Raw genomic sequence first — 12,958 nt, forward strand, 5'->3', positions numbered from 1 at the left:
AAAGACACTATTATATTTAATAATGAAAAAAAATCACAAAGACTTATACGTTAAACAAGTGATTGGTTAAAAATAATAATATGGAGCCTAGTGGAGGTGGGAGGAGGAAGAGGATCAAGAAAAACAACGAATGGGCACTAGACTTAATTCCCGGGTGATGAAGTAACCTGCACAACAAACCCCTATGACACAAGTTTACCGATGTAAAAAAACTGCACATGTTCGCCTGAACTTAAAAGATAAAAAAAAAATCAATTTAGCAATTATTTTTAATTGAATTATGTCAGCATAGAACTGTGTTCACAAGATAATATGAAGTCAAAAAGAAAGTAAAAGCATTTAGACTGCAATGTCATTCTTTGCCAGGTCATGATCTGTGAGGGAGAAGTTATACATGGTTGTAATTTTTCTTCATTTTATAAATATGTTCAAGAATTTATCCCCCCTCCCCGTTTCATTCTCCTAACATATTTGGCACCATTTGAATATGTTTTATTTAGTTGGGTTTTTTTTTGTTGTTTATTTTCTAATATCTTCCTTCTAAACTGACATCTCTGCACAAACCGGGATTTTGGTGACTTTTCTCACACTCCTTCCGAGTTACCTAAGAGCTTGTAATTTAAACAATTGCTGAATATAAAAGGTTTTGCTTTGTTTTTGTTACTCATATCATTACTACTGTACTTAAGAAAAATACTAAAAATAAGAAAAATTTTTTAAAAAGTTCAAATGCATAAAATAAATAGGTAACATATTAAAAAGTATATATATACACACATATATACACATATATGTGTGTGTGTGTGTGTGTATATATATATATATATAAAGTGACCACATCTAAGACCTGTAAAACTTACTGAGCTCCAAAGAAAATAGGTATTTACACCTCCCTGTATCTTAAATCCTATAAACACACACATCTTACTCATAGAAAACAAAACAAAAACAAACAAGTAAAAACATTTTTTCACCTGGCCAGGCACAGCGGCTCATGCCTGTAATCCCAGCACTTTGGGAGGCCGAGGCAGGTGGATCACAAGGTCAGGAGTTCGAGACCAGCCTGGATAACACAGTGAAACCCTGTTTTTACTAAAAATACAAAAATTAGCTAGGCGGGTTGTAGGCGCCTGTAATCACAGCTACTCAGGAGGCTGAAGTAGGAGAATTTCTTGATCTCGGGAGGCAGAGGCTGCAGTGAGCCAAGATTATGCCATTGCACTCCAGCCTAGGCGACAAGAGCTAGACTCCGTCTCAACAAAACAAAAACAGACAAACAAACAAACACATTTTTAAACCTTTTTGTCATGAATACTAACGTTCATTCTTTTGAGTATATTCTGGGTATACAATCATTAAAGTTCTGTCTTTTTAAGCTACTTTTATTTTATGTGATTTATAGTTGTATATGTTTTGGGGGTACATGTGATATTTTGGTATGTGTATATGATACATAATGATCGAACAGTGTAACTAGGATACTCACTTCAAACATGCATCTTTCTTTGTGTTTGGAAGATTAAAATTCTTCTCTTATAGCTATTTTGAAATATATAATAAATTATCATTCACTATAATTTTCCTACTGTACTATTGAATACCAGAATTTTTTCCTTCTCCCTAACTTAAGCAACCTTTATTTAGAAAAAACAAAAAACTGAGTAAATCATGTAAACTTTTCTCCCAGGATGTTACCCGAATTTTTTGTCTTCCTCGGTGTCCATAAATAACTCCTACACAAGCCTAGACATTCATTCACTCACACCTGCTAAATAGTTGCAGGTCTATTGTCTACAGCTGTGCAGTCATTCTTTACCTCTTTAATGCTTTACCTTGTACACTGATGAGGGATTAGTCTTCCTAGAAATACTGGCTCCACAGTGTAGTGTGTGTGTGTGTGTGTGTGTGTGAGTGTGTGTGTGTGTGTGTGTGTAATTCATGTTTGCAAGCAAATCAAAAGCATGGACCTTGTTTTCTATTTTATTTCTCAGTTCCAAGAGGAGGCAGTAAAAATAAATCCATTTAGTTCCAAAAGTTAAGAACTGGGGTGTTATAAGAAAATCAATTCAGCAGAAAGAGGAGAATGTACGTGCCCCTGCGGCAGAAAAACCAACCGACCAAACAAACAAACAAACAAACAAACAAAAACCACAACCGATTTTGAAAAGGGTGATGACAGAGGCATGAGAAGGAAGTTGTCACCAAAGCCGAACTCGGTTGATGAAAAAAGTTGCAACTATGAAGCAGCAGTAACGGGGAAGGCATTGACAATGAAATGGCTGACACACAGAGACAAATATGTTGGAGAGTTGACAAGGACACAATAATGAATCAACACCATAAGACTGATGATGAACAGCTAAGGAATGCTGGGCTGAATACCTAGGTGCTGGGAAGATCTGTGCAGCAGACCACCATGGCACACATTTACCTATGTCACAAACCTGCACATCCTGCACATGTACCCCCGAACTTAAAATAAATGTTGGAAAAAATTAAAGACTCTACTTAACTCTATAGTGCAGGTTAGCAAAAAAAAAAAAAAAAAAAAAAAAAAGAGAGAGAGAGAGAGAGAAAGAAAAGAAAGATAGATTAATGATAACAGCCAAGATGAACTAAGGGATCTGTCAATGCAAGTTGGCCTGGCATCCTCATTTCCCCAGTGGCATGTGAGAAAAGTGAACAGGGCAGTTAGGTGGAGCCACTGTGGCTCTGCACTGGGAAAGGGCTGATTGAATGAGGGTGAGGCTCCCTTCGGTGTTATGGGAAAGGGTGGTGTGTCTAGTCTCTGCTTCTCTACCAATCTGTGAATCCCCTCAGGAAGCAAATAAAGTCTACTGAACCGTATCTATTCCGACTGCATTTCAAAATGGCTTACACCAATATATACAACATAGATTTCTATCTTAACCTTCAAATACTTCAAATGCAAATGAATGTCTCTTCTTCATCTCTCCAAATTCGTTACTTCAAGTTCTGAAAAAAAATCCATTGAATCATAAAAGAAGTTAAAGCTCCTTCCCTAAAAACAGATGTGATAAACATATCAGGATTTTCTTGCAAGCATTAAGTTTAGAGCAATTTTTCTTATTTTATTTTAGATATTAGAAGTTGCTCATTAAGAAAGATGTAGTGGAAACACACAAATTGCTGTGACTAATTACGTATCCCTGAGATATCTCTCAAATCTATTTTTTTCTCCCCAAATGTCATGCCAGCATCCTGATTTTGTTTCATATCATCTTTCATAGTTACAATAAGGCTCTGGATTTTCCTGCTTCCAGTTTTGTGCCATCCTGATGCGGACCAATCTTCCCAATGTATACACATTCTCATGCCATTCCTTTCATCAATATAATACATTGACAACCCATTTCCTTTGAGAATAAAACTTAAACTATTTGTCTGTCATATGGGACCCTGTTTATATTTGCTGACTCTAGTCATTTAAAATAAGCAGAAAAAGAAGGAGGAGGAGAAGAAGGAGAGGGAAAAGACGGAGGAGAGAAGGAGAAGGAGTGGAGGAGAACAACACAGAGAGGAGAAAGGAAAGGGGGGAGAAGACAAGGAACAGGAGGAGGAGAGGGAAGAGGAGGCGGATGGAAAAAGGAGGATGAGGAGGAGGAAGAGCTGAGAAAAAGAATAAAAAGAAGATGGAGGACTTAGTACTTGGCAGATAATATTCTAGGTGCTTTAAATCGATTATATATTCATCACAACAAAATTTAAAGGTGGATAGAGTTAATACAAAAGGAAATACGAATGCACCCAGGATATACAGCCATCCATTAACTTCCCTAAATCCCACACGCTGTCAGTGGCAGGAAGAGGATGCAGTGAGGGGTCCGGCTCTAGGGACCCCTGTACCACTCCTCCTGCACCTCCACCAGCCCCTCCTGATGTGCTGTGAGTGTGCTCAGTCCTGGTACACCCAACCCACCCCATCTCCCTTGTCCATAGAGGATATGAAGGTTTATTGAAAAAGAACTTAGATTTTCAAGGAAAAACAAAAAACATTAAAAAGTGGGCAAAGATATGAACAGACCCTTTTCAAAAGAAGATATACATTCAGTTAAAAAGCATATGAAAAAAAGGTCAACATCACTGATCATTAGAGAAATGGAAATCAAAACCACCATCTCACACCAGTTGGAATGGCTATTATTAAAAAGTCAAAATTTAACAGATGCTGGTGAGGCTGTGGAGAAAAAGGAACGCTTATACACTGTTGGTGGGAGTGCAAATGAGGTCAGCCTTTGCGGAAGGCAGTGTGGTGATTCCTCAGAGATGTAAAGACAGAAATGCCATTTGACCCAGCAAACCCATTACTGGGTACATACCCAAAGGAATACCAATCGTTCTATCATAAAGACATATGCAGGTGTATGTTCATTGCAGCACTATTCATGATAGCAAATACATGAAGTCAACCTAAATGCTGATTGATGGTAGACTGGATAAAGAAAATGTGGTACATGTATACCACAGAATACTATGCAGCCATACAAAAAGAATGAGAATTTGTCCTTTGCAGGAGCATGGATGAAGCTGGAGGCCAGTATCCTTAGTAAACCAGCCCAGGAGCAGAAAACAAAATACAGCATGTTCTCACTTCTAGGTGGGCACCAAATGATGAAAATACATGGACACAAAGAGGGAAACAACAGTCACTAGGAACAACTGGAGGGTCCAGGGTGGGAGGAGGCAGAGGATCAAAAAAAAAACAACTGTTGGGCACTAGGCTTAACACCTGGGCAATCAAATAATCTGTACAACAAACTACCATGGCACAAATTTACCTATTTAACAAACCTGCATGTGTATCCCTTAACCTAAAATAAAAGTTTTAAAAATAAAAAAATATATATACATGAAGACACAAAAAGTAAATAAAGAACAAAAGAAGGAAGGAAGGAAGGGAGGAAGAGAGGGAGGGGGAAGGAGAAGGGGGGAAGGGAGGGAAGGGGAAGGAGGAGGAGAGGGAAGGGAAGGAAAGGGAAGGAGAAGGAAAGAAAGAAAATGCCTATAATACCTATCTTCTGGTATCAGCTCACATTCCCAGCCTTATTTACCAGCAATAGTCCCAAGCAATGCACCTGTACAAAAAGACTGGTTATTTCCCCTCCTCCCATTTCTGGAATGTAAGGCCTTCCTCCACCTCCCCTCAATCTCTCTGCCCCCTCCCCTCACGCCCTCTGCTACTCGCCCTTCTTAAACATCCTCTGCGTATCTGTCACTTTTTGCTGTATTAAGTGATCCTGCTTTCTCCTCATAGGTTGGACTCCTTATCCTCATCAATCTCCCTCATCACTCTCCTTCTTCCTTCCACACATCATGAGTGCTCAATGTTTAGGACGGGTCCACCATGGACACCAGAGATGGAAACCCACCAATGACTATGCAGGCATCTGGCATTTGTGGGAACTCATCTGATGCCTTAGAAAAGTGGACACTGACAGAAGCGACTATTAGAATTACATGCGTTTCTGAGTATTGATTTACTTAATATATTTTAAAATAATTTTATAATTTCCATTATAAATATATAATAAAACATAAACTTATAATGAAATACTTGAAAACTCCTATGAAAGTGTTTTTGAGGGTTATATAGTACTGATATTCACTTGCCCAACAAAACAATGTTCTGGATGTTTGAGTATATCTTTCCCTATTCGAAGTTTCACATGTTTTGTTTTACTCAGCAGAACACCTGTCAGATACATGTGTGCTGTTGTCAATGGCAGGATTTCCTTTTTATAGCTGAGTAATATTTTATTGTGCATGCATACTACACCTTGAGTCTATACAGCTTTTATTTGTCAATTATACATCAATAAAGCTGGAAAAAAAGGAAAACGAAACAAGGAACAAACCAATAAGATGCACTAATGTTTTGAGATTTTTAAATCCTCAAAGAGTTTTTAATGAGCTTTAATAGCAACAGAAGTATTCAACAAGAAGCTCAAATTAGAATCAGTAGCTGAAATTATGTCACCACAGAATGTATTTAAAATGTGTGCGTATATATCTATGTATTTATATATGTATTTGAGAACTATATAACAGAAATTTTGAACTTAGAACACACACCTCTCATTCCAGCTGATATATTGCATATGTGTGTATATATAGGTGTGTTTATCTATGCATGTGTGTGTGTATATATATATATATATATATAATATATGCATGCATGCATACATTTATACATAAAAGAAGATAGTAGAAGGCAGGTCTCCCACGATATATTCAATCTTTCCAATGAAGACCCTGGGGATAAACTTTATAAAATCAGTCAGTAGAAGGCAGGTCTTCCATGATATATTTAAGCTTTCCAATGAAGACCCCAGGGGTAAACTTTTGAGAGAATTTTATCTTAATTACTACAACACATATCTCACAATATATATTACTTTCTCAAGAATTCTGATTGCAGGACTCATCAAGAGTTCTGAAAATAGCTGGATTGTCAAATGTGTCTACAATAAAACATATTTAGAAATATCCTATTACTGTATTACTTTGCATTGACTTTCTACCACAATACCCTGGAATGAGCCGTTCCAATTGTTAAAAATCTGCTTTTCCACTAAAGGAATCTTCTTGAGAGACCTTTCATTTTATAATTTCCTGTGTAGAAGATGCTAGCTTCCTCTAATAGTTTTAGATTTTCTAATGATAGATATTTCATGTTCCTTTTGACATGATATAGCACGATACCATGTCATGTGCATTACTAGGAGAGATGCTAGGCTTCCACCATTAATTATTTTGTATGAGGAGTTTTACATAAATACTTGGGATAAACTGACCCATGGCACTTGGTTATAAACAGTCGAAGTCGAAATAAGACTAGGAAAGAGTGTGAATCAGAGAGGATTAAATGTTTCAAAAAAAGAGAAGAGCGTATTGACTAATGGATAATTGGCGTTGAAAATTGATTTTAGTTTTCTGTCCTATCTTGTTCCTTAAAGTTTGCAGACCAGGTCAAACACACAAACTGAAGTGTGCAAATTCTTCCTATCCAAAATGCTCCATCAGTGCTTCTGGCAAGAAGTCATTGCTTGGAAACTTTTATGTAAGTGTTCTTTTCTCTTATGTTCAATACGTAATACACTTTCATCAACGTGCACTTAATTGAGAAACCCACTTACTTGGAATGTCTCCCAAGGAATCAAATTAAGCCTAATTATACTTAATGGCAATGGCTGCTGCTTAATTTGGATGGTAATTCTGCTTAATTGAGATGCCTTCAGGTGTCTAAGTGGTGCTCTGCTAAGAGTATTGGTTGTGCGGTTATGACAACCTGGAATACCTTGTTTCTTCTCTGAACATTTCTCCGAGATAAATGACAAAGGGCAAATAATTTCTGAAGCAATATAATACAAAATAACTGAAATTTAATGTGTTGTTAACTCCTCACAATCAAGAAAATATGTACAACGTCTGTGTAAGTGTGCACAAAGATGAGAGAGAAAAAATAAACTTCCAAAAGGAGAGAAGAGAACTGTCTAAACCCAAGCTGCCTTAATTCATTATTGGTCATTTTATGTTTTGGACAAGTTTAAAAGTCCACTTTAAAAAAATCAAAGAACATACATCGTGAATTTTAATGAATGTTAGCCATAAAACTAAAGTAAAAGGAAGATAGTGTGATTTGAATCACATCATATGCAAAAGATATACTAGTGTTAATTCCAACCGCTTTCCTTGGTGTCTGGCTTGCCTGGATGTGATGGACACCACTGATCACCACACACTAACCATCGGCTCCTCTTCCTGGCTTCTAGATATTTCTTTCCTTGGCAGCGTGGGAACTGGACCACAGGCATTTGACCCAATGGGATATGAAGGAAGTTGGCAAGACAAATTCTAGGAAATATGTCTTCCATCTGTAGCCAAACATGCCTCATTTCATTACACATGACCAAATCTGGAACTAAAGCCTCGGACGGTTGCAGATGTCTTGAGAACTGAGGGGAAACATTGTCTCCTCTCTGGAGAGTGGGGCAGGAAAAATGTCAAACACCTGAGCTGCAATGATACCACAGAGCGACTGAATACAACCTGGAAGCTCCCTGACTCTGCCCCTTTGTTATGTAAAATAAGGTAACCCCCAAACTTTTGGTTTTCAGTTGGCTCTCCTGTTACTTACAGCCAAAAATATCCTATTGAGGTAGCAAATAACCTGTTCTTTCATTTATTTATGGTGGAAAGCAAGCAAGCTAATAAAGCATTCTCACAGTGCAATGGGATGACAAGAAGTTTCACTTTCCTGGATCTTGACTTCCTCTCTGTCGAGTTGTAAAAGGTTTAAACAATAGGAACTCTAAGCTTCTTTTTAGATAGAATTTCAATTATTCTAGTATGTGTAGGAAAATCATATATAAACTGAAATGTGCTATAGGCACATCTTTCATATAGAATAAAAATATTTATGATTATTGATGTGTAATCTGGATTTAAAAGAATTTTGAAAGTACTGGAAAGATGTTAATCAATTCCCTTGAAGACTTAGCTTGGTGGCAGCGTTTTCCCATGGAAACCGTGGGTATTCCACTCCAGGGCAAAACACTTCAGTCTTTTAAAACTCTGTAATGGCACTTATAGTTGGAAGATCATTCTCACTACAGTTGAGGCAAAATTTACCTCCAATTGACTTTGAGAGAAAAACAACGCCATCAACAAGGCTTTCTTGGACTATAGTCTGCTTTCTGCATGCTGTCATCCTAATTTCTGGTTTCTTCGGCTAACAACACACCTGTGAATTCTAACTGTGCCTCTGCCCATTCCATGGACTTGGATGGACAGTAAGCACCTCGCTATCCCTGTGCCTAATGTCACACACCTCTCCTACGTAAAGAAATTGGTTCCTGAAGTCTGTTCCCTGGTGAAAGGTATAGAGAACATACATTGTTCTGAACTGGAAAGATTTTGAGAATGCAGTAGAGGCATTATCAGTAACTGTTCAAGGCAGCAGAGATTTACCAAGACTCCTCTGCGAAAGTAGCAGGAAAGCTCACCTGCCTCTGGCTTTGACTCTCACCCACGGTGTCATCTCCCTCTCTCCTGTTTCCCACACCCACAGCACCTACTGGAGGCCGCTGCAGGGGGAAGCCTGCAGGGGTGTAAGGTCCAAGAGAACACGATGTTCCTCCCTCCCCGTGCGCGGGGGTCCCGTGTTCCTCCTCCCATGCTTGGGGTTCTTGTGTTCCTCCCTCCCTGTGCTGTAAGGTCTCCAGTCTTGCTGAGTCTCCATCTGAGACAAGTCTGGGGTGATTTACCTGCACCATTCCATGGTGTCTGCTCTGTTTCAGACCTTACCAGCTTTCATCTGAAGTACTGTATTAGATTCCAAACTCTGCCTCTCACGTCTCCTTCTAAAAAGCTGTTGGGGGTACTTCCTTCCTCTCCGCCGAAAGGGCTACAGGAAGAAGTGATGTTACTGCATGTTCAAGTTCGTCTCCTCGTGGATCCCCCTAAAGCCCAGCCTTGCTAGACGGCAGCCCATTCATTTGACTTCAAGAGAAGCGAAACAAGGGGATGGAAACAAATCCCACCCGTGAGTGGGAAACTGAGTCAGTGTCCCTGCAGGCATTTGGCTCCGTCTTGCTAGGGATGGCTGCAGAGCTGTGAAAATTCATCTCAGAGTTTTCTGCCTGACCCATTAGAGGGGCGCATTTGATCACTCCTCCAGCCAGGAAGGGCGGTGGGAGCCCCCTCTCAGTCCAGGTGAGGCTGTGTCAAAAGGAGGAGAGGACTCCTGCAGGCTTTGCAAACTCTGAGTGCAGAGCCTGGGGCAGAAAGCAGGAGATTCCGGGAGTCGTTGAGGCAGGGCTGAGGCTCTGCCACTATGAAGTGGGCTAAGAGCAGGGAAGTGGACAGGAGAGGGGCTTGGTGCAACCTCATCACAGGCAGCAGAGGCAGGGAGCTTCCTGGAGAGCCGCTCATTGCTGTGTTTCTCCCGCCCAGCGTTTCTAATTGTATGTAATCTCCACTTTCATACACTTTTAAAATTTGTGATAGATTCATGCAATTCTTATAAAACCACCTGGAACATATACAGGTTAACTAAACTAATCCCTTGATTTGATCTAATTAATTTCTTTTAGCTATATTTTCTTTAAAAAAAAAAATCCAAGAAGAGTTCCTCCTGCCTCTCAAATTGCAGAAGTAACATAATTCTGTATTTTAAAAATGTCCCCATCAGATAGTTCTGGTCTCGATCACATCTCAATCCCTCTAATATAAAATATTTGCTTTTATTTGAGTCCCTATGGAAATGCATGTAATCTATGTACTCTTAATTCAAATCAACACCTAATATACCTCCCAAACAAACTCAATTGTTTTACTATTTCTTCTACTCTGGAAAGTTCCACTATCTAACCTTCAGAACTTTTCTAAATTCTCAATATTGTATGATTTCACTTTCTGGAGACCAAACAGAATATTCTAATTATTTAAAAGTATGTAAAGGCAGAAATTAGTAAACTTAATTATCAATAAACTAGTCATATAGTATATAATTTTAATTCAGATTGAAATATAACTCTCCGTTTTGTTAGACATATTAATGAGATGGCTTAGTAAATACTGAATTGTTAATAAGTGTTTTTTTCCTATTTATCTTACGCTTGTTTATGTTACAGTACCAGTATTAGCAGCTAATAATAATGATATTGCATTTACTTATGCAACATGTGGATTGATTTATTTTTCACAACTACTCTCTAAGGTAAATGCTATTACTATACCTCTTGCCCAAATTCATGCAACTGCTGAGTGGTAGAGCTCGTTTCTAAAGTGATGATTGTAAGTACTGAAAAATAGTAGGTTCTCGGTAAAAAATGGAATAACTAAACCGTTGAGTAGCATATAGAAAAAACAAGGTATGTAGCACTACAGTTGATGTCCCAGGGTACCACACAGCTCTAGCATACTGAGAAATACCAGAGTCAAACTCGGAAGCTTCTGTCACAGCAAAGACAGCCCAGAAATTCCTCAGTGTTTCAGAAAGCCTGCAATACCCTGGAGTTTTACCCAGCTCTGCTCATTAAAGCTTGAATTTTTACATAAATAATAACTGAGATTTTAGAACTAAAATAAGCCAGCCAAAACCAAAAGGCATCTGTGATGAACACTTTACTGAATCTAAAATCAGAACACTTCTCTTTTAGAACTGGGAACTCAACAGCTTTGAGAGGAAGCTATATAAATAAGATGGATATTTTAATAAAATGTAAAAATGAAGAGACAATCATTTAGACGCAGAACTGTTGGTAATATCTCAATAATTGGTAAATAGTGGGGTTCAGTAAATTTAATATTACTATAAATATAATTATTTTAATATTACATAATTTAAGTGAAATCCATACCTCTAACAGTTTCCTGACAGTTTTTTTTTAAGTCAAATCAATATGAAGATGTCTACCTTATTTTTTCTTCCTACTGGCAAGCATCTATAGTGAACTTAAAAGAAGTTAAAAAAATTCATTTGATAGCCAATGAAATGTGCTTGTGTTTACAATTTCTATCCTAAGATTGAAAATGTAGTAACATAATTGCAAAGTATGTACGCAAACTTACAGATAAATAACATAGTATTGTCCTCTTTTACTACCCTGGAGGAAAGATATATTTTACACAAAGTATTTAAGATAAGAAATAGGAAAACATGCTCAAATGTTTAATTCTTAAAAAATGTATATAGTTTATGAGAAGAAACACATGAACTGTAGAAAACGATTCAAAAGAGAGTATTGTTTTGTATCTTTTTTTTTTTTTTTTTTTTTTTTGATATGGAGTCTTGCTCTGTCGCCCAGGCTGGAGTGCAGTGGTGTAATCTTGGCCCACTTCAAGCTCTGTCTCCTGGGTTCAAGTGATTCCCCTGCCTCAGCCTCCCAAGTACCTGGGATGACAGGTGCCTGCCACCAAGCCCAGCTAATTTTTGTTTGTATTTTTTAGTAGAGATGGGATTCCGCCATGTTGGCCAGACTGGTTTTAGAACTCCTGACCTCAAGTGATCCACCTACCTTGGCCTCCCAAAGTGCTGAGATTACTGGCTTGAGCCACCGAGCTCGGCCAAAAGACAGTATTTTTGTGTCTGAGTATAGTAGGAGCATTTCCAACACTTAGTCATACTATGCAAAAATACTGGGGTATTTAAGAAAGCTTGTGATATAGTGGATGAGACTTGAGTTGAAAAAGACATAAGAGAAAGCACTATGATACACAAAGGAGGAACACAGACTTCATCTCTAGAACCACTAAATGGTACCACACTGAGAATACTCAGTTTGTATCTGAATCTCAGGCTGCTCTGCAATGAATGTGGCATCTAGACACAGGATGCAGCAGGAACTTTTAAATTCAAACAGTAAAGTGTAAGGACAGACGGCCTTTGCTGGGCTGTTTGCTTCAACAGCAGATCCTATCAGAGGGTGGTGTGCATTAGTCACAGCGGGTGGAGCCTTACCTTGTCCGGGTCGGCAGTGGTGATGACCCACACGCAGTGTGCGTTATCTTCATACTGAACCGGGTAATTCGGGGAGGTGATGATGCCGCTGGGACCACGCAGATTGGATCCACATGTTCTAGCTGGAAACACATAGAAACGACATTATCTTCTAGAACATTTTGTCAGTTTGGTAAAGACATAACATTTATGGGAAATTTCAAGTTAGCTATTATTTAATCACAGTAAAAACATGGTGCATGGACTCCAATTGGGGCACGGACTCCAATCAGCGAGTAGACTGCTGGGCCGGCAGTATTTTTGTTTGGTATCTGCAGTGTTATGCTGGAGCACTTTATGTTTTCCAAAGGCCTTTCCACTCACCAAAGGATCTAACAGATGATAGCACCATGGGTAATGTCAATACCAAAGTAGCCCATTTCAAATCCCATTGTGACTCAGACAGAGTCTTCATGTATGTCTCGTTGTTCAGAG

At 38.5% G+C, this 12,958-nt stretch overlaps 1 protein-coding gene across 1 annotated transcript in view; it reads right to left on the reverse strand.

The window, feature by feature from the left end:
• Positions 1–12,958, reverse strand: part of CSMD1 (CUB and Sushi multiple domains 1) — a 2,044,058-nt gene that overhangs the window by 587,379 nt on the left and 1,443,721 nt on the right. Inside the window, exon 10 of the mRNA XM_030937494.1 lies at positions 12,485–12,606. Within this exon, the coding sequence (XP_030793354.1) occupies positions 12,485–12,606 (122 nt within the window). The remainder of the gene's footprint in view (positions 1–12,484; positions 12,607–12,958) is intronic.

The sequence above is a fragment of the Rhinopithecus roxellana genome, chromosome 9 (assembly GCF_007565055.1).
Source record: "Rhinopithecus roxellana isolate Shanxi Qingling chromosome 9, ASM756505v1, whole genome shotgun sequence".
NCBI lineage: Eukaryota > Metazoa > Chordata > Mammalia > Primates > Cercopithecidae > Rhinopithecus > Rhinopithecus roxellana.